Consider the following 22936-nt stretch of genomic DNA (forward strand, 5'->3'; position numbering starts at 1 on the left):
TACAGAATGCATTCAATCATCTCTATGGTAGGAATAGTTCTCATTGGCAAGGAGAACTATCCTGAATGGTCCCGGACGATAAAACACACCCTCATCTTCAATGAGTTGTGGAAGGGAGTGTGTGTCGGAGAAGGAGACAATGACCCAGTGCAGCCTACATCAGACAAAGAAATCGTCATTTGGGAAAACAAGAACAACAAAGCCTATGCATTAATCGCAGCATCTGTAAATGAAGAAGTAAGTCGCCATATTTCATCATATTCAACTGCCTTTGAAGCTTTACAAAAGCTGAAAGAATTCTACGACTCACATTCTGCACTTGAAGTTGTTCAGCTCATGATTAAACTCTTCACTCTTGAACTGAAAAATAATGATCCTCTTGCTCTTGCATCTGAAGTAAAGTCTATAATGCATGATATTAAATCCACTAAGGTTGAGCTGGATATCCCTCTTATTGCTTTTCTCAAGGCACTCTATCCTACCTACTCCAATTATCTTGAGTCTTTACAAGCAAATGGAAACCTTAAAGATATAACCTTTGACTCTCTTGTGAAAAAGTTTGCTGAAAGAGAGAAAGCCTTTGGAAAGAAGACAGCTCCTGAATCTTCTGAAGAGACTGTGTGCCTTGCTCATAAAGAAAAGCATCCTGCTCAAGATTCTACAAGAGGAAGAGGTGGACGAAGAGGAAGAGGAAGATACTTCAGAGGCAGGGGGGGCAGACATTCTCAAGGAGAAAAGGCAGATCTGCATTGCATTCGCTGCAAACGAAATGGATCACATGACGCTTCTACATGCAAGCTACCATGGGACAAAATTGAGCAGAAAAGAAACCAGCAGAAAGGTAAAGCTGATGATACAGACAAAGGTAAAGCACCTGAATCCACTCACTATATTGAGGCACAATGTAACATTGGAGTAAATGAATATTTGTTTAATGCTTCACTTGCTTCTTCGAAAAATGATTGGTTGCTTGATTCAGGAGTAACCTGTCATATGACTCATAGAAAATATTTTTTTGAAGATTTTACTGACAATGTTGATGGAGCAGTATACTTTGCAGATTAGTCAAAAATCAAGCCATCAGGGCTTGGCACAATCAGGCTTAAATTGCCTGGTCTTCCAGACTTTCTTCTGGATCATGTTCTATATCTCCCACAACTCAAGAGAAACTTGCTGTCCTTGGTCCACATCCGTCAGCAAGGTCACTCCATTCATATGTTTGATGGCAAGCTTGAGGTAAGAAAAGCATTTGACCACTCACTTGTCATGAGGGGAATAGAAGAAGAAAGGCTTCTCAAACTGCAAGGAACCTCTGCTCATGCACAACATTTCTCATATATTTCTCATCATGAAGAAGGTACACTTCCATCAAGTTTATTATGGTATGCTAGATTTGGACATTTAAACTATGACAGTCTCCGCTTATTGAAGAAAAATGGTGTTGTAGGTTTGCCTACAATTCCTAGGAAACATAAGCAATGTGATGCTTGCATTCTAGGAAAGCATAGCAAACAATCTTTTCATGATTCACATTCAAGAGCACATAGGAAGCTTGAACTCATTCATTCAGATTTATGTGGTCCAATGCCTGTTCCTTCTGCAAATGGAAATAAATATATCATGACATTTATTGATGATTACACGAGAATGTGTTGGGTTTATTTATTGAAGAACAAATCTGATGCTTTTCAAACATTCAAGAATTTTCATAAATGGATTGAAAATGATGCACAATCTCATATTGGGTCTATTCGCACTGATAATGGAAAAGAATATACATCAAATGAATTTGAAAACTATCTTCGCCAACATGGGATAAAACATCAAACAACTGTGCCTTATAATCCCCAACAGAATGATGTAGCTGAAAGAATGAATAGAACAATCTTGAATATGGTACGATCCATGCTTTTCTTTAAAAATGTAAAGATAATGTTTTGGGCTGATGCTGTTCTATGTGCTGCATATATAAAGAATAGATGTCCATCTAATGCTATAAGAAACAAGATTCCTTATGAATTGTGGTATGGACATGTTCCTTCGGTAAAACATCTCAGGATCTTTGGTTCCACCTGTTATGCTTTGATACCAAAGGTACATAGAAACAAACTTGGTGCTAGAAGTCGTAAGTGTATCTTCCTGGGGTATTCAAACACCTCTAAAGCATATCGCCTCTATGATGAAGTAAATAAAAAGTTTGTTGTATCTAGAGATGTCAGTTTTCTTGAATCATCCAAATCTGACAATGTTGTTGAGCGGCAACTTGATCGCTTGGATAGATTCGCAAAAACGAAATCATTTCAAGAATTTGATAATCAGATTCCACATCTTGAAGGGGGGATTCCTATACTAGATCAACATGTGGAATCTTCTTCTGAAGAACAATCTCCCCTGCATGAAACTCCAACAACGGATGATGCTTTAAGTGATGTAATTGATAGAATTGGGAGACTCAATCTTGATTCAGTCCCAACTCAATCAACAGAGCAGCCTGGACCATCTCAGAAAGGTCCCCCAAAATGGCTGACAAAGACACTTGAAAGTGTTCATCCTGATGAAATTGGAAAAGCAGGAACTAGAAATTCAAACCGACAAAATGGAGGTGATGTAGATGACTCTAATTCACCTGTTGATATGGATGTTACTTATGATTGTGAATTGAACTTGTCTACAGATTTTGAACCAACTTCCTTCAAAGAATCTGCTTCTCATGATGAATGGAAAGAAGCGATGCAAAAGGAGTATGATGCTCTCATAAAGAATGGCACTTGGAAGCTGGTTGATCCTCCGTTTGGAACCAAACCAATTGGCTGCAAGTGGGTCTACAAGAACAAGTACAAAGCTGATGGCTCACTTGACAAGCACAAAGCTAGGCTTGTGGCAAAAGGTTTTGCACAGAAGGAAGGGGTCGATTATGAGGAAACTTTTGCCCCCACAGCAAAATGGGCCACCATCCGGACACTCTTTGCACTAGCAGCTCAGAACGGTTGGAAAGTCCATCAAATGGATGTAAAAACTGCATTCTTGAATGGAGATCTAAAAGAGAATGTTTTTATGTCCTAGCCTGAAGGATTTGCTGTGAAAGGACATGAACATAAAGTATGCAAACTTCTGAAGTCCTTGTATGGCCTCAAACAAGCACCGCGAGCCTGGTATGAAAACTAACTGAGCATCTTCTGAAACTCAACTTCAATCATTTTGATCTTGATGATGCAACTTTGTTTGTCAAGAAAGTTGGCAAAACAGTTGTGTATCTTGTGGTATATGTAGATGATCTTTTAATGACAGGGAACAATGAAAGCTACATTGCATCCATAAAGAAGGAATTGGGGAAAAGTTTTGAAATGACTAATTTGGGCTATGTTCATTACTATCTTGGCATTGAAGTAACCCAACATCCAAAAGTCATATTTCTTTCTCAAAAGAAATACATTGGAGATTTGTTAAACAGATTTGGCATGACAGAATGCAATCCTCTTTCTACTCCAATGGAACAAAACTTAAAGCTCACATCTATTGAAGGAAAGGAATTTGAGGATGCAACAAAGTATAGACATCTTGTAGGAAGTCTCATCTACCTCACTACTACCCGACCCGAAATTTCATTTATTGTTGGAATCCTCTCCAGGTTCATGCAAAAGCCTTGTGAGGGACATTGGTCTGCTGCAAAAAGAGTTCTAAGGTACTTGAAGGGAACTCAAGACCTTGGAATCAAGTATACACAGGTGGACGACTTCAGCTTGATTGGATACTCTGATTTAGACTTCGATGGAGACAAAGAAACTGGGGTATCTACTTCAGGATATGCTATGAGTCTTGGATCAGGAGCTGTCTTCTGGAGATCACGCAAACAATCAATTCCAGCAGATTCCACAACAGAAGCAGAATACGTGGTAGCAGCTGAAGCAACGAAAGAAATTGTGTGGCTCAGGAAAATTCTTGAAGATTTGCAGGTAAAACAAGTACAGTCAACTCCACTCATGATTGATAACACCTCTGCAATAAAGTTGGCCAAGAACCCAAAGTTCCATGATCGAACAAAGCATATCAATACTAAATATCATCTGATTCGACATCATGTTGAGGCCAAAACAATCCATCTCCGTCATTGTTCCACAAATGAGCAAATTGCAGACATCTTCACCAAAGCACTTGGAAGGGAAAAGCTTGAACGATTCAGAATGATGCTTGGACTCACCAACACCCCTTCAGATTAGGGGCGGAATGTTGACACCTAATCTTCATGATTGGGAATTTTATGTAAATAAATAAATTGGGAAGGTGAACAGTCATTGGGAGATGAACTGAACAATCACTCCCTATTGTATATAACAATGGGTTACCTATGGAATATACACGAATCAGTTTTTTCTGCCTTTGGAGAGTTACTGCCTGGCCTGACATCAATGACAAATCTAACTATCATGCATGGAAGATGACTTTGGACCTGACTTTGGAAGAGCATGAAGTATTGGACTATGTGCAAGGAAAAGTGGTGGAGCCTCCTTCAAATGCACATGCTACTGTTAAAACGAAGTATAGAAAAGGTGAGGTTAAAGGTAAGAAATTATAATTGACTCCATTCAAAAGCATTTGGTTGCATATATTTATGATTTGGGAACTTCTAAGGAAATATATGATAAGTTGGTTGGGATGTTCAAAGTGAACAATGCAAGTCAAATTATCTTTCTCAAGAACAAGTTGAAGGATATCAAGATTGATAAAGGATAATCTATCAATCCTACTTCATGAGAATAACTCAAATCAAGAATGAATTGCTATCTATTGGAGAAGTTATCATTGGCAGGGAACTCACTGTCATTTCTCTAGGAGGTATTTCAAGACCATAGGATATATTTGTCACCACCATGCTCGACAATGATAGGATACCTGGTTTTGATGAGTTATTGGCTAGATGCACTCAAGAGTAAACAATGATGATGGAGAGAGATAAATCCTACAATGGAAATGAACCTACTGCTTTCTCTGCACATGATAAGAGGAAGAATGATGTTGGTCCAAGGAGATAGGTTCAAGGATCTAAGAAGGGATTCAAAGGAAGAGGCAAAGGAAGATGCTACAATTGCAATAGGTTCGACCACTATGCTAGAGAGTGTCCTCACAAGAAAAATCCTCCAAGGGATGACAATAACAACAACAACAATTTCAAAAGCAATGGCAATCAAAGGAACAACAGGTATCACTACAAAGGAAAGAGGAATACTCCCGCTGCCTGAGAAGGAAATAATCAACCTCTTAAGAGGATAAGCAATGCTAGATATGATAAACGTAATGTTGTAGAAAAACAAGATGAGTTCTGTCTTATTTATGCTTTATCTATTGCCTCTCCTCAGGATACTTTGGATCATTGGTTAATTGATAGTGGAGCCTCAAGGCATTTCACTGGATACAAGGAGGCCCTCTCAAATTTTGTTGAGAAGAAAACTAATCTAAAGATTATACTTAGAGATAATGCCACCTATCCCGTGAAAGGGATAGGAGTTGTCACTCTTCACTTAAATTATGTTCAAACCATACATTTACAAGAAGTGTTATATGTGCCCGATTTAAAGAGGAACCTTGTGTCTATTTCTGCAATGGAAGACAAAAGGCTTCAAGGTAGATTTCATTGATGGAAAGGTATGTATATGGCATAAAACCCCTAAAGATGCTTTTACTCTTGGATTTAGGGTTGATGGTCTCTATCAAGTTGGTGTAAGTCATTTGGGAGCTTTGGCAAGTGATACTTCTATTCAATGTGAGTTATAGCACCGGAGATTTGCCCACTTACATTACAAAGCTTTACCAAGGGCAAGGAAGATGGTCACATGGATGCCTGAGTTTAACATGAACCATGAAGGAGTATGTCAGGGATGTGTAGTTGGTAAACATAAAAGGGGACCATTCCCTTCTAGTGAAAGCAAGGTAATTGATATTCTTCAATTGATCCATTCTGACCTGTCTGGTGCCTTGCCCATAACTTCATCAGGAGGATCCACATTATGCAATCTTTGTGGATGACTTCTCACGTAAAACATGGATTTATTTCTTGAAGAAGGATGAACTGTTCAAATGGTTCCGTTCTTTCAAAGCACTGGTGGAGAATCAAACTGGGAAGAAGATCAAGACGTTGAGGAGAGACTGACATTAAGAGGGAGACGACTGTTCCATACAGTGTAGAGCAGAATGGTGTTGTTGAAAGGAAGAATTGAACAATCATGGAAGCTACCCATGCCATGATAAATGAGCAAGGTCTACCAAAATTCTTGTGGGGAGAAGCTGCCAACACTGCCGTATATGTTCAAAATAGGAGCCCTAATCAAGCCTTGAATTTCAAGACACTCGAGGAAGTCTTCACTAGTAAGAAACCTAATGTTTCTCATTTAGAATCTTTGGTTGTCATGTGTATTTTCATGTGTCTAAAGAAAAAAGGAATAAGTTGGAAGATTTCGATAAGAAAGGTTTATTCGTTGGATACAGTGAAAATTCAAAGGCATATAGAATTTATGTACCTAGTCAAAGAGATGTAGAAGTAAGTAGAGATGTTACCTTTGATGAAGACACTTCCCTCAAGAAAGCCAAAGATCTCCCCATCTCAAGGAAGGACGATGATGATATTGCCAAAAGACAAGAAGAACCTTCGATAGATGAGTCTATGCCCGATGGATCCTCTTGATCCACCTCCTGGTGATCCCTCTACCTCAAGGAAAAGACCACTATGGCTCAAGGATACACTTCAAGATGCTGAAAAACATACTGCTCCAAGAGGGATATTTCGGGAAAGTAAGAAGCCTAATAGGTATCAAGGGTACTTGGTTGCCATGAGTACTATTATTCAATCTAAACCTTGAACATCCGAAGAAGCTGTAAACGCCAGGTATGGAAGATGCGATCAGTGAGGAGGATGAGTTAATCATGAAGAATGATGTTTGGGAAGTGCTGCCTAGACCCATGGACAAGTTTGTGGTCACTTCTAAATGGATCTACAAGATAAAACGTGGAGCTGATGGAAGTGCTAAAATGTATAAGGCAAGGTTCGTAGCTTGTGGCTTCTCTCGAAAGGAAGGAGTGGACTATGATGAAATATTTGCATCGGTTGCCCAATATATGACTGTCCATTCTATGATTTCTCTTGCTGCCAATCAAGGATGGAGCCTACATCAGATGGACGTGAAGACTGCCTTCATGCATGACTCTCTTAAGGAAGAAGTCTATTTGGAGCAACCACAGCGGTTTGAAGTACAAGATCGAAGGTATCATATATGCAGGTTGAAGAAAGCTCTCTATGGGTTAAAGCAAGTCCCTAGGGATTAGTACGAAAGGATTGATAGCTATCTTATGAAGTTGGGATTTACAAGGAGCTATGTTGATCCAAACCTATACTTCACAGAAAAGGACATGCCATTTATTTTGGTCCTTTATGTTGATGATCTCTTTCTAACTGGTGCACACCCTCTCATTTATCAATGCCAGAGGGAGTTGACACCCGAATTTGAGATGAAGGACCTAGGATTGACGCATTACTTCTTAGACCTAGATGTCTGGAAAAAGCTAGGCGAGATTTTCATTTCTCAAGGGAAATACATTGTGAAGCTATTAGAAAGATGTGGGATGGTGGAATGCAAGTCTGTGTCTACTCCGATGGAACTAAACTTCAAGAAGCTATGTGGAAGTGCTGTTGGTCCCGAATTGGAAAATCCTTCTGAATATAAACAACTTGTGGGGGCCCTGATGTTCTTGGTAAACTCTCGACCTGACATATGCTTTACTGTAAATATTTTGATTCAATTTATGGTTGAGCCTCATCACATACATTGGGTTGCTGCAAAGAATCTCTTAAGATATCTCTGTGGCACTATCAACTATGGATTGAGATACATTGCCGAGAATTTGAGGCTACATGGATATTATGGCACTGACTGGGTTGACAGTGTGGTGGATAGAAAGAGCACGTTAGGATGTTGCTACATGGATATTCTTGGATGATGTTATGTAAAAAATTAGTTAGTTTTAGGTTTATTATTTAATTTTAGGTTAAATTAGATGAAAGGGCACGATCATAAGATCATGCCCTTTCCCCAAAGGGTGCCCATGGCGATATATAAGCCAGGAACCCCAATGTAAACAATGATCATCTGTCAATTCATCTTTTTAATAAAATATTTATACATATATTTTTGTTTATTAAGAAGTTTTCACTTCATTGGTATCAGAGCCTCTCGGTCCTCCGGCGAATCGTTGTGCAACTCATAAAACGTTCCAGTTCAATTCATTACTGTCATTCCCTCTTTTGTCATTAATCCCTTGTCCCCCGCATTCACTCACGCCCATACTGCCCTGTGCTCTAGTCACGTCCGCCCTCGGGCTGGATTTTCTGTTACCTCTGTGCAGACTACACAGCTATCGCTCGACCCTATTTGCCATCGTACTGCTGCCTCCGCACCGTCCATTACCATCCGTCCGCTGGTGGGCTTACCCTGTTCTCTTCCGCCCTTTTGCTAGTCATCCTTATTGCAGCCGCCATTGTCCCCGGTGAACACCGAGTTCCACAACAGTCACGCTCTCCACCCTAACGTCATACCTCGCTCGCTCGGTTATCACATATAGCGACTAATAAAAAAAAATCGGTAAGTTTTTCTGAACAGTCAAAAGACGTGACTGTGGCAGGGGGACGTAACTGTCCGTAAGATATATATATATATATATATATAATTAATTAATTTAATTAATTAAATTTATTAAAAAAAACTTATGTCATATAATTAAATTAATTAATTTAATTTAATTATTTAAAAAAATTATTATTAAAATTTTAAGCTGGCAGATAAATACACCCCCCCACAAACTCGCTCAATGTCAACTATGACAATGGCGGATTTAAAAAAAAAAATTGGTTGACGCGGAGCATAAGATAAATAACAACCACGATGAGGTCAATAAAAGATTAGATGAATTCCATATCAAGCTTGAGAGGTGGGCTGACGATATCAAAAATCAGGCTGACAAAATAAAAAATCTTCAGGATACGACAAATCGAATAGAAATAAAGATGGAAAACCAACATGTCCAAACAGAAGTAGAAATCAGAGAGGCCTTAACAATGCTGAAACTTTTGTGTAAAAAGGCGAATTGTACACCCGCACAACCACTAAAAGAAAATGAAGAGAATCAAGAGCACATCTCATCAGATTCAACAAAGTCAACAAACTCTCATGAAAAAGTTGAATCCCCAGGAACCCCAATGTAAGCAATCATCATCTGTCAATTCATCTTTTTAATAAAATATTTATACATATATTTTTTTTTATTAAGAAGTTTTCACTTCATTGGTATCAGAGCCTCTCGGTCCTCCGGCGAATCGTTGTGCAACTCATAAAACGCTCCAGTTCAATTCATTACTGCCATTCCCTCTTTTGTCATTAATCCGTTGTCCCCCGCATTCACTCACGCCCATACTGCCCTGTGCTCTAGTCACGTCCGCCCTCGGGCTAGATTTTCTGTTGCCTCTGTGCAGACTACACAGCTATCGCTCGACCCTATTTGCCATCGTACCGCTGCCTCCGCACCGTCCATTACCATCCGTCCGGTGGTGGGCTTACCCTGTTCGCTTCCGCCCTTTTGCTAGTCATCCTTATTGCAACCGCCATTGTCCCCGGTGAACACCGAGTTCCACAACAGTCACGCTCTCCACCCTAACGTCGTCCCTCGCTCGCTCGGTTATCACATATAGCGACTAATAAAAAAAAAATCGGTAAGTTTTTATGAACAGTCAAAAGACGTGACTATGGCAGGGGGACGTAACTGATATATATATATATATATATATATATATATATATATATATATATATAATTAATTTAATTAATTAAATTTATTAAAAAAAAACTTATGTCATATAATTAAATTAATTAATTTAATTTAATTATTTAAAAAAATTATTATTAAAATTTTAAGCTGGCAGATAAATACACCCCCCCACAAACTCGCTCAATGTCGACTATGACAATGGCGGATTTAAAAAAAAATTGGTTGATGCGGAGCATAAGATAAATAACAACCACGATGAGGTCAATAAAAGATTAGATGAATTCCATATCAAGCTTGAGAGGTGCGCTGACGATATCAAAAATCAGGCTGACAAAATAAAAAATCTTCAGGATACAACAAATCAAATAGAAATAAAGATGGAAAACCAACATGTCCAAACAGAGTTAGAAATCGGAGAGGCCTTAACAATGCTGAAACTTTTGTGTAAAAAGGCGAATTGTACACCCGCACAACCACTAAAAGAAAATGAAGAGAATCAAGAGCACATCTCATCAGATTCAACAAAGTCAACAAACTCTCATGAAAAAGTTGAATCCCCAAAAAAATCAACGACACCCCACCAAGAAGTGAGTAACGCAACCCTTACAAACAAGCAACTCTGGGATACCTTTACCAATCAACAACCCTTTTTCGCTCAACCATTAGTGACATACCAGTGAAGGGTAAAAGTCGAGATGCCTAAATTCGATGGAAACGAAAAAAACAATGTTGCATGGATAAATAAAGCAGAAGAATACTTTGGGATATATGACATCAATGACGATAACGAAAAGCTCAGGCACACATCCATGAAAATGGAATGAGAAGCATATAACTGGTATATGTGGTGGAAAAAGACAACACACGTCATTAGCTGGAGAAAATTTAAAGATGCATTCTTTAAAAGATTCCAAGGTGTAAAGGAAGAAGAGTTCTTTTCAAAACTCATCAAATTACGACAAAAAGGAAGTGTGGACGAATACACTCAAGAATGGGAGACCTTAGTAACATGAGTACCTGGGTTATCAGAATCTCGTCTAATTCAATCATACATCTCGGGACTCAAAACCCATTTACAAGTAGAACTCGAGATGCATGACATTACATCAATAGAAGTAGCAAGACGGAAAGCAAAAATAGCCAAAAAGAAATTCAAACCAATATTTTGGTCAAAAGCGGAAAAAACATATTCAAGACGAAGAATACCCCAGTATGTGGACTCAAATAATACAAGATATGTTCCACCACATCGTCGTGAAGATGAAAAATCTAATGTGGAAACGCAAAGGATAAAAGAGGGTAAATGCAAGCGCTGTGGTGAGAAGTGGGACCCAAACATAGGTGTGCTAAAGGAAAAGAACCAAAGAACCTAGATAATTGTGAAGCAACCAATGAGTCAAACAGTGAAGATTCTGAAATAGAAGAAATAGAAGATGCCCCAGAATTCTCACCAGAATTAGATGACGGAAGTTTTCCACAAGTGTCATTATCAACTATGATAGGTATATCACAACCTCAGACTTTAAAGTTAAAAGGACACATAAAGAAGAACAATGTGGTGGTTCTCATCGACTTTGGTAGCGCACACAATTTTTTAGATGCAACCATGGCAAAGAGACTCAATATTTTTTCATTTCCCTTACCAAACAAGAAAGTGATGGTAGCTAACGGTAAGAAGATTGAAAAGGTGGGGAAATGCTATAAGGTCAAATTGCAGATTCAAGACTTTAATTTAGAGGCTCCGTTCTTCACGGTATTGTTAGGAGGAGTAGATGTAGTCTTAGGTATCCAATTGCTACGATCTTTAGGTACTTATGCCACTAACCATCAAGTACAATTTATAAAATTCAAATGGGGAGGTCAGAAGTACAAATTACACGGATTCCAAGCACCAGAGAATCAAATTGTATCATCATCTTAGATGATGAAGATGAGTCGAAAAGGAGCACCTGCTTATGTAGTACAATGTCACCAGCTAGAAATGTTATTTGCAAATATGACTAGTGAAGAGTCACCAGAGATACAAGATCTAATTAGGAAGCATGAAAAAGTATTTCAAGACCTACCTATGAAGATGCCACCTAATAGGGAAATTGAGCATACAATAGAAGTCAAGGCAAGATCAGACCCCGTCAACATCAAGCCATACCGATATTCACATCACCAAAAAACGGAAATTGAGAGATTAATCCAAGACCTTTTAAAGTGTGGGACTTTGATCATCTTGGAATATCTGATCAAGTGGAAGAACTTACCGAAGAAGATGCTTCTTGGGAGAATGAAGCATTTTGTCAACAACATCCGTCGTTACGTATGCTTTGAGGACAAAGCATTCTTTCGAGAGGAAGGCAATGTTATGTAAAAAATTAGTTAGTTTTAGGTTTATTATTTAATTTTAGGTTAAATTAGACGAAAGGGCACGATCATAAGATCATGCCCTTTCCCCAAAGGGTGCCCATGGCGATATATAAGCCAGGAACCCCAATGTAAACAATCATCATTTGTCAATTCATCTTTTTAATAAAATATTTATACATATATTTCTGTTTATCAAGAAGTTTTCACTTCATTGGTATCAGAGCCTCTTGGTCCTCCGGCGAATCGTTGTGCAACTCATAAAACGTTCTAGTTCAATTCATTACTGCCATTCCCTCTTTTCTCATTAATCCCTTGTCCCCCGCATTCACTGACACCCATACTGCCCTGCGCTCTGGTCACGTCCGCCCTCGGGCTGGATTTTCTGTTGCCGCTGTGCAAACTACAGATGGACGCACTATAGATGGACGCATCGTGTATTGCCGTACTCCCTATGTCTAGGAAGCATGGTGCTCAACAACTTCATCGCTCAGGATCAAGTTTGATTGGGGTTCTATCCCTGGTTGTGTGGACTGGTTTTTGTTAGTGGAGAGTGGTAATGTCTTGTGACTCACTTTTGATCGATCCTTCTTGTTATCTATATCAATCTTCTGTAGAGATGAGACGAGATGCAAAGATAGTACATGATGATCAGAATGGCATGATGATGGATGGATATTGGTAGGTGGAATTCTCCCTAGTTGAGAGGGAGTGTTAAAATGTGCAACTAGGGCCAAATTCCACTTTGGGCAGCTCATTTGAAGAAGATGATTATTGGATTGAATTCCTCTTTCCAAGAGGTCCAAAATTGACCTAAGGCTCACTGAATTTGGACAAGGAGAAATATGATTTTGAAGGTCAGCCCACACATGTGCAATTGGTCAAGGTCGGCTTGGGGTTAATTAGACAAATTGAACCCCTCTCCATCACATATAAATAGAAGAGACCTTCATCCTCATTTGGCACATTCACAACACATCGTTCCTTCTCTCTCGTACATTGATTGGTTCGTACAGATTAGAGGGAAGTGTATTCTTCTTCACATGTGCGAGATTTTTGGAGGCATCTTTGACTATTTGGGTTGACTTTCTCCAACAGGACAATTTGACTTTGTTTGACCGAGTTTCTATTCTTTATTTGACTTACTTTGACCACCAAATGTTCAATCTTGGAGGGCCGAGTTGTGGGGCACAAAAATTCAGGAAATTTGGGCACTTTGACCAGCGTTGACTGCTGTTTTGATCGCATAAAATTACAGAAGACTTTCTCTCTCTTTTGATAGAATTTGACTGGACTTTGGAGGACTGTTTTTGGCTGACTTTGGCCAGTAAGGAAGGTCGAGTTTAACTAAGGTTGATTGAGCTCAAGAAGGAGAAGTTTGATTGCTGCATTGACCATTGCCTGTTGACTGGTTAGGGCAAGTTGACTGCTGTTAACTTTTTAGATTTGCAGACCCCTATCAAGCAGATCAGATTTGCAATTCGTTTGGATACTTTACAAAAGTCAAGTCACTTTGACTTCGATTTTCATCATTGTATTCGATTGGATATATCTTGACTAAACATATGATATTTGATAATCAGAAGGACTGATTAAGGGTTTCCCCGATCTTGGGGTTTTTTCCCTGGTTTGAGCCGAATTCTTGTGTTCTCTTGTTTTGGCTTGTCTTCTACATTTTATTGTTCATGTTCTATCTTTAATTATTGTCAATGTGAATTAATGGTTAATGTGATAGCTATTGGAAATTAGAGTGGAAATTATCATTGGGCTAACAAAAAGACATTGAAGTAATTGATACAAGCATAGAACATACCATTGTTATCTAAAATTAATAGTGCATCCCTTGGGGTAAATGCACCATTCGACTTGTATGGATATATATAATGTGACACTTCATTTGTCACACTCCCTCATCATCTCTCTTATATAGAAGACACTCGTGGGAGCAGAAAAATGATGAAATGGCTAAAGTTTGGACTTGGTTTTTGGCACAGATTTTAGATGTTTTATTTTAAACTTTGTTGAAGAAGAATTTCTCCTAGAAGAGTTGCTGGGTTTTCTCCCAAGTTTGGGGAAACATTGTTGTCTCTTTATGATCTTATTTGTTTCTACTGTTTTCGCCGTATTACAATTGAGATTTTCTTTGTATAATTACTTAATGATATATGTGGCACAAGATAAATCAATTGAAGATCATTAGAATCCCCAATGGTTAGTCAACTGGTCAAGTTTGCGTTGCTAAGTACCTCGCTAATTGGGAGGTCACAGTGACAATTCTCCTCGATGCCCTTGGGGTTAGGCCCTGCTAGTTTGGCTAATAGGATTTGATTCCCTTCGAGGTTGATCTGCCCAAATTTTTCTGTGGATGTAGCGGCCACCCAGTGTTTGTGAACCACCTTAAAAAAAATAAAAAATTGAAGATCATTTGAAGTAATTATGAGATAAAAAAAATGGTTTCTATTGTGTTTATTGTATAAAAATCAACATGGTATCCGAGCGATTTTGCGAGAGTAGCTAGAGAGGCCAAATTCTGAGAGTTGTGATGGCTACAACGACATAGCCACAACTAGAAAAGGCTGAGGGTTCTGGTTGGATCCGTGTTGCTGGATAAATGAAGGAAGGTCTTTTTAGGGTTGGTCTATGCCCTAGCTTAGGCCATATACCCTGTGGTGACATTCTCTTCGAGAATCGAGCTAGATAAGGGTTGATTGCAGAGAACAATCAAATACACGGGGCAGTGATAATTATCTGCGGTCTCATTGTCATGGTTTCATAGTTTGTTGTTTACAATTGTCTGCAAAATTTTGTTGGAACTTGACCTGAGCAGAGACTTCGTTTGATTTGGTTATAGCATAGTGATTGACCTGTTGCAGGGTTTTGGTATGATCTAGTCACAATACAGTGAGTGACCTTTTCTAATAAATGACAGCTAGATGCCAACGCTACATATTACTATTTTGGAACAAGTAAATCTATTACACAAATGCAAATCTTTGTGAATCATGACAAAGTAATGAATCCAATATTGGTTTCCATCTTTGTCGAGTCTCTATTCAATTTTTGTAGCTATTGCTGATCTTCCTAATTTATATTTTAGCCCTTGAAATATATAATGTATTTGTAAGACATGTTCTTCATGTCATTCCCATTGACTAGCCCTTGAAAGAATTATTATAAGACATGTTCTTCATGTTAAATTTAAAAGGGAAAATTTCAAAATTTGAATTTTGAATTTTTGGCTCCAAACATGTCAAGTTGGCCCTCCCTTAAGTCAAGTCGACCTCAATGAAGAGACACACCCATTCAGACATGCATAACATTATATATAGAGCATTTGACCTCCTCTACAAGGCACCATTCGACCTCACACAAGACAAGTAATATTCTGGGCATCTCAGCAAAGAAGAAGGATGAAGTAGGACGAAGAATGTCGAGTTCATCTTTAGCATTTATCTCTCTCTCTCTATTGAATTCAGATGTGTGAATTTTGGAGCAACAAGACTGAAATTTTGGGCAGATTATACTAGGCCGCAGGGCCGAGTTTCTGGGCATATTCTGGGATGTTTAAATTCAGCCTAGGGATATCAGAGAGGGCCAAAGTTGAAGGGCAGAAGTTTTACTTGACAAGAGGGAATCTTGACCAGGTTTGACCATGTTGGAAAATGTAACTAGGTTCGGTCTTCATTATTGTAATTGAGTCAAAATGTAATTTATTTGTCAAAAGAAAGTGAAAATAATTTTATTATTAAATTGAATTGACTTATTAAAGCATGGGTTTCATGCTTGGGTCAATTATAGGTCAAGCCTCCATTGTAGGCTTTAGGTTATTGTCAAAGTCATTTATTGTTTGACTCCTCCATCAAGTCATCTACTCATCAAAGACAACCTCTTCAAAGTCGGCTTCAAAAGAATTATTATCAAAAGAACATATGTCAGCTCAATTAAAAGACACATTTCTTCATGATACATGTCGGCTCATTTAGGACGGATGAACCACTATATATACCAGTCCGGGATCTTCGCATTTCATCAACCTAGAGCTTGCAATTTTAGACAAATTTTGGTGATCACAGAGAGGAAGTTTCGGTGCATCTCAGAGGAAGTTTCGGTGAAATCTCAGAGACAATTTCGGTGCTAATTACAGTGAGAAGTTTGGATGTCAGTGAGACATACCCTCGGTGCTATCACAGTTAAGAAAATGCAGATTGTTTAGTATACCACACTTCTGTGCTTCCACATTTTGATGCTATCACATACTTCAGTCTCGGTGCCAATATTGCCTTGGTGTAAGTACAATATGGTGGGCTTGGTGTCATCACAAAACTGAAGTCTATCGTTGCTATGACCTCAGAGATATTGTAGTGATGATGTTTCAGTGAAAACTCAATGGCAAGTATTCGATGCTAACACAGTGAAAGGAAGAAGGGTGACTTGATGGAGGTAGTCTCAAGTCTATATTGTAAGGGTCTTGGTCGTCTCATCTTTTGAATCTACTGAAGGAAGAATTTGTGACTGGGTTTTCCCCTCGAGGGGGGTTTTGCCTTGGAAGCATGCCTATATCTTGTGCTCTCTTCTTTTGTTGTTTAGCATTAATCTTGATGATAAGAAAAAATAATTAAGAGATCTAATACAAATAATGAAAACATCAAAAGTTAATGTCATAATAAGGGAAATCGCTTAAACTGCCAACTCCTAGGATTTCCCAACATGGTATCAGAGCTATCGTTAAGGGCAATTTGAAAATCACTTGGGTGCATCTGTGCTAAAGATCAAGTCTAAAGGAATTCTAAACATCTTGAAAGGCACAATGATACAAGTTCGATGCCATTGCAAGGATGAGGACTTCACATTACAATCACAGAACTTAAATAAGGATTTCAGAGGGAAAGTTTCGGTGTAACAACAGAATGACAAGTTCGGATCTCCCTAAAATGAAGTGTGGATATCTTTGACATGAAGCTCAAATTACTACAGGTACAATATCTCTGTTTCGGTTCCACAACAATGAAGGAAAAGTATAACTACAGTAATCATGGTTCAGTCTAAGTTTAAAGTTACAGTGGTACAGGCTGAGTGCTACAACAATGAAGACATCAAGTATGAAGGAGAAAGAAGTTTAGATCTTTTCCAAAATGGAGTCTTAACATTTTTCGTAAAGGCAAAGTATGGACATTTTTGGTGAAGACACAAATAAAGATATAACTTCGCTATATAAGCTCTGATGACTTTCAATGGAATTAAGTGACCTCCGTTTGATGTCATAGTAGATATATTTCAGTGAAGTTTTAGTGTAATACAATTAGTGGAAGATGAAATGTTTTAGGGTTGCCTTCACAGTGACAAAGATCTCTGACTTAATCTCGTGAAGAAGAAGAACAAAGATAACTAGTTATCAGCTAATCATGATAGGGAAATTAACTCTATGCAAAACAAGTTATTAACTATGGATGAAGAAATGACTATCATGACATTCGATTATAATAATCAGTTGGCTACCATGCAAGGAAATGATAAGAAAGAGATTAACTCTATGCAACATTGCTTGATGACCATAAAGGCAAATAATGACAAAGTAATAAAAGATATGGAAGTTAGTTAGATATGTCTTCAGAATAAGTTATTGACCATGGAGGAAGACCATGCCAGGGAAATCAGTGTTATGAAGGTTGAACACTCTAGCCAGATGGATGCCATTACAATACAGGTACAAAAATTTCAGCATCGGTCAGAGGATGAAAGAAACAAGGAGATGCCGACAGATCAGAAGCCTCCTTATCTGCTGCAACAGGGTCCATCTTATTATGAGGAGGTCATTGGTTCGATTGAAAAGTGGTTAATTGAAGGTGATCTAGATAAAATAAAAAACAATAAAAATCAGATGCAAGATGAAGAAAGACATGTTAGGTTTGGTCCTGGAGCATCAGGTTTGTTTAACCATGAGGCCCCGAATTACTCAGTTAGAGTGTGGCCTTTGGAGATTCAACACGTGTCAAAGAAAGTGACCCGAATGATGGTGAACCAAGACTAGTCTCGATACCTTGTGTCAAGGACCGACTTGAATTATGGTGACTAGTTGATGCTAAATGATGTACCATTTGTCTGGAGTATCTACTGGGATTATGGTGAGGATATACCATAGCTCTGAGGTACCGACCCAAATTATGGTAACTTGTTGATGCTATTGACTTACCATGTGTCAAAGTTGTTTGGCTAGATTATGGTAACTGATTGATGCTACTGGTTCACCATGTGTCACATTTTTGTTGATCTGATTATGGTGATGATTGATTATAACCTTTTCTTAGAGAAATTTGTCAACAAAAAAACATGTTTAGTCATTATGAATACCTCCCTAGCCAAGAGGGAGTGTTTGAATTTTTGTAGCTATGGTTGGTCTTCGTAATTTATATTTTAGCCCTTGAAATATATAATGTATTTGTAAGATGTTCTTCATGTCATTCTCATTGGTTAGACCTTGAAATAATATTATAAGACAGGTTCTTCATGTCGGATTTAAAAGAGAAAATTTTGAAATTTTGGCTCAAAACTGGTCAAGTCGGCTCTCCCTCAAGTCAAGTCGGCCTCAGTGAAGAGACACACTTATTCGTACAGGAGGAACACCATATATAGAGAATTCAACCTCCTCCACAAAGCACCATTCGACCTCACACAAGACAAGTAATATTCTGGGCATCTTAGTGAAGAAGAAGGATGAGTTCATCTTTAGCATTTATCTCTCTCTTTCTTGACTTTGCACGTGTGAACTTTTAGGCAGTTTTTGGGCAGTAGGTCGAATGTCTGGGTAGCAAGGCTGAGTTTCTGGGTATATTCTGGGAGGCCGAAATTCGTTCTATGTATATCAGAGAGCGCTGAAGTTGAAGGGTAGAAGTTTGGCTTGACAAGAGGGCTGCTTGACTAGGTTTGACCATAGCATTGTTGGTCAGTTCGACCTCATAGTTGACTAGCTGCATTAGGTGTATCTCTTGTTGAACTGAAGAATTTCTCCAAGGAAAAGGTTGCTGGGTCCCCCCCCCCCCAAGTAGGTTTTCATAGGGTAAATCTTGTGTTCTCTTTGTGTATTGTAATCTCTATTGTCTTCGTGTTTTTATGGTTGAATTTTTAAAGTGCAATTGCTTAATGATAAAACTGGAATTGTTAAAAGAAGTTCTACATCATTAGAAGTAATTATCACTATTTCAGAAATTTGTGCTTGTATATGTTGCACTTAAAATACCAGTTCTCCAACTAGACAAAGTGATATCTTGCATTTTATTTTATTACTTGCAACATCCTGCAACAGATCAAATGTTCGCTATCGTTCTATTTTATTTTTTAATTCTTAAAACCTCACAGAGTACGTAATTGCTGTCGACTGTTAACAAAAGAAAATATTTCATGGCACTGCCAATTTCTCGGTTCTGTGGGTTACACGGTCAAACAGAAACTTGTAAAGATTAGAGAAATCTTTAATGTCTGGATTTGGTTTTGAATCTTAGCGGCAGCGAAACAAGCAGCTCTTAGAGCAGAATCTGATTGGTCGTGTAACTGACACACAGGAACCTTGTGACACTACAACTCAGGATCAATCATGGATCAATTATCGTCTTAGCTTCGTAGACAGTGTATGAGCCGGAGGAAAGAATAATGCATCAAATTATGACACTTCAGATTAATTGAAACTATAAGTTACGCAATGGACTAATGAGCACTGTCCACATCCTTGGCCTGCTTGAAGTAAACTTGAACACAAAATCAATTGCAAAAAGTTAGTCTCTTAAGTCTCACTGAGCAGCCGAGTTGAGATGCATTGTTAATGTCAGAAACAGACTGTTTGTCTGATATTGTTGTATGTATGCTGCTGTCTATTGTATGGATTTTGACCAAGAACTTTGTATGGCTTTGTTAGCAAGAGTGTATTGATGCTGAGGATCACTGTTGCAGAAGTCTCGAGTAGCATATTGCTGGACAGCGTATTGTGTAGACACTCATATATTGTGCTACTGATGTATTGTATTGCTCCAATATACTGTAGTTGTCATAAAGTTCTATTAAGGCCATAGCATGCTGATGAGTCTTAAGAGTATGTCTGAGTGAGAATATATTGCAGCTAGGGTTTGATCTATTTGATGAGCAAAGATAATGGCTTGTTGTTGATATAGAGAGTGTGTTGACATGCTGCTGTATGTGTAAAGACAACATAGGTAGTGCAGTGATCATTAGCAGAGCTATAACAGCTTACCGAGATCCAAGAAGGGATTGAACAACAATACTTAGGGCTGATTGAGGAGTTTTCTGTTGACAGCAAGTAGTGTGTGGGCTGAAGGGATAAGCTCAGACTTGAAAAGTTGATCAAGGAAATCTGCCAGGTGGGCAGCTCATTATGGTCTAAAGGAGCTGATCTCTGTGCGAGCATTGGAGGCAAAGGATAGCCTGGTGCAAGAGTTAGAAAGTCCTAAGCTCGATGAGTGACTTGCTAAGCCTAATCCACTAGATGAAGAAACAAGATGTATAAGTCAGTTAATTTTGTGCTAATCTTGTACTCTTCGTTTCATTTCTTTTAGGGTGCTTTTTGCACCCCTCTTGCTTGACTGTTATTGCTATTTGTAGTCACTAGTCCATTTGACTTTTTATTTTTTTTTGGTCTTTACTGGACGTTAATACATATTGCAATTTCATTTTTTTTGAAAATGCAAATTGATACTGAGGATCAAGGCCTAAGCTATACTGTATACATAATGTATCTTTTTATTTTATTTTAAGGTGTTGAGTCCATACTATCAAGCTCTTCTAACAGATTTTTCTATGGTTGTCTATGAGGTCTATGGATTTTATGATGAATGCCAGCGAAAGTACGGGAATGCAAATGCATGGCGTTTTTGCACTGATGTATTTGATTACCTCACACTGTCAGCAATCATTGATAGACGAGTAAGTTTGTACATCATTCAATTTTCCCTAGAGTTCAGAGGAGTTTTACACGACTTCTAACGATGTCATCTCTCATGTTATATTCTGTTATACTCGGCAAAATGATAAATCCCTCTATCATCATATCAATAATTGATATCTTGCCTCACTTTGCAACATTAGTGTTTCTAACAGTGCATGAACTTTATTTGATCCTCTTCTAAGATGTCTGCTTCCTGAGGAAGGTGGCTAGATAAAGGGGTGGATATTGTTGTGAAGCAAATAATTGCGTCTTAACCGTCTGTTGGCTATTGAAATGTAGGTCCTTTGTGTCCATGGGGGTCTCTCACCTGACATCCGGGCAATCGATCAGGCTAGTATAAAGCTTCCTCAGAAGCCTGTGAAATCATACCATTTTGGAGAAATAATTTTCGGTTAAATTTGCTGATCTTAGAATGGGATGGCCGGTTTATGATATTGTGTCTTTGTGTTCTCATTTTTCCAGATCAGAGTTATTGACAGGCATTGTGAAATACCACATGAAGGACCCTTCTGTGATTTGATGTGGAGTGATCCAGAAGATATTGATACTTGGGCGGTTAGTCCTCGTGGTGCTGGATGGCTTTTTGGGTGCAGAGTAACTTCCGAGGTGAGCGCATGTATGATTTTAATTATTATGTGTATGTCAAGGACAGTTGCATAGTGTATTACAGATTTTTAATTTGAAATTTTAGCTGACTAGACATTTAAAATTGACTTGCTTGTGCAGTTCAATCACATTAATGACTTGGAACTTGTCTGCCGAGCACATCAACTGGTGCAGGAAGGCCTGAAGTACATGTTCGAAGACAAAAGCTTAGTAACGGTATGTAAATGCACCTTTGATATAAATTTTTATGCGACTGTCGTCTTTGAAAGTGGTGAAGCATATATATTCTTGATCCCGAGTCGTACTGAATAAATTTATTTTGTGCATTGACAGGTTTGGTCAGCACCAAATTACTGCTACCGATGTGGCAATGTAGCTTCAATTTTGAGCTTTAACGAGAACATGGTATGCAGGAACCGTTTGATCTTGTGCAAATTTTGACTGCGGTTTGATCACAGCTGTTTTATATGTGTTATCTTTCGAATGCAGGAAAGGGATGTGAAATTCTTCACTGAAACCGAGGAGAACAATTCTATGATGGGTTCTCGGACTGCCGGTGCATATTTCTTATAGAAAATCAATAAATTTGGTTGGTGCATTGTATCATTTGTAAACGATGCTGCATTTTTTCACCTGTAGAGGATATAGATGGAAATTTTGCATCCTGTTGTATGTTATAAAGCCCGGCAAATTATTGGGATTCTTGATACGAATTCATTAAGTTTTGTGCTACATATAGTTGTTTGATAATGCAGATGTCCATGTTGGATAGATAATTGTGTACAAAGTTTTTTAAAATGCTAAGATTCTCGATGCTTGAGCTTTGTCAATAATATGTCCAAACAAATCTCCTCTGTACAGAAAATTAAATTACACTTTAACACCTGAAAGTTCAAATTTGGATGTCCAGCCAACATTCGCGTCTATTCATCATTTAATGTATCAGGGATTTTCTCTTGTAAACACCGATGTACATGTATAAAACGTCTTCTGTTGGTAATGCAGCTTCCATAGCTCTTGAGTTCAGCTGCTAAATCCAGTAGGAGAGAAAGAGGGTGCATTAAGTACCGTATTGTTAGGGGAGCATGGCCAAAAATCAGTGCAATTTTTTTACAAATAAACTTCTATTTTGTAAGGCCTTAAGAGTACAGTTGGAAGTGTTAGTGCATAAGTACACGACATATTTCAAGTGATGGACTTTTTTGTTTTTTAGTTTAA

General features: G+C 38.3%; 1 protein-coding gene across 1 annotated transcript in view; it reads left to right on the forward strand.

Moving 5' to 3' along the window:
* Positions 1 to 22632, forward strand: part of LOC149183788 (phytochrome-associated serine/threonine-protein phosphatase-like) — a 209884-nt gene extending 187252 nt beyond the window's left edge. The window contains exons 5-10 of the mRNA XM_089417247.1: positions 20980 to 21090; positions 21392 to 21442; positions 21575 to 21718; positions 21839 to 21934; positions 22052 to 22123; positions 22208 to 22632. Coding sequence (XP_089273373.1) covers positions 20980 to 21090; positions 21392 to 21442; positions 21575 to 21718; positions 21839 to 21934; positions 22052 to 22123; positions 22208 to 22291 — 558 coding nt within the window. The 3' untranslated portion in view covers positions 22292 to 22632. The remainder of the gene's footprint in view (positions 1 to 20979; positions 21091 to 21391; positions 21443 to 21574; positions 21719 to 21838; positions 21935 to 22051; positions 22124 to 22207) is intronic.
* The last annotated feature ends 304 nt before the right edge of the window (positions 22633 to 22936 follow it).

The sequence above is a fragment of the Pinus tabuliformis genome, chromosome 3_2, assembly GCF_031772625.1.
Source record: "Pinus tabuliformis cultivar Carrire ecotype Pingquan chromosome 3_2, CPIR1, whole genome shotgun sequence".
Lineage (NCBI taxonomy): Eukaryota > Viridiplantae > Streptophyta > Pinopsida > Pinales > Pinaceae > Pinus > Pinus tabuliformis.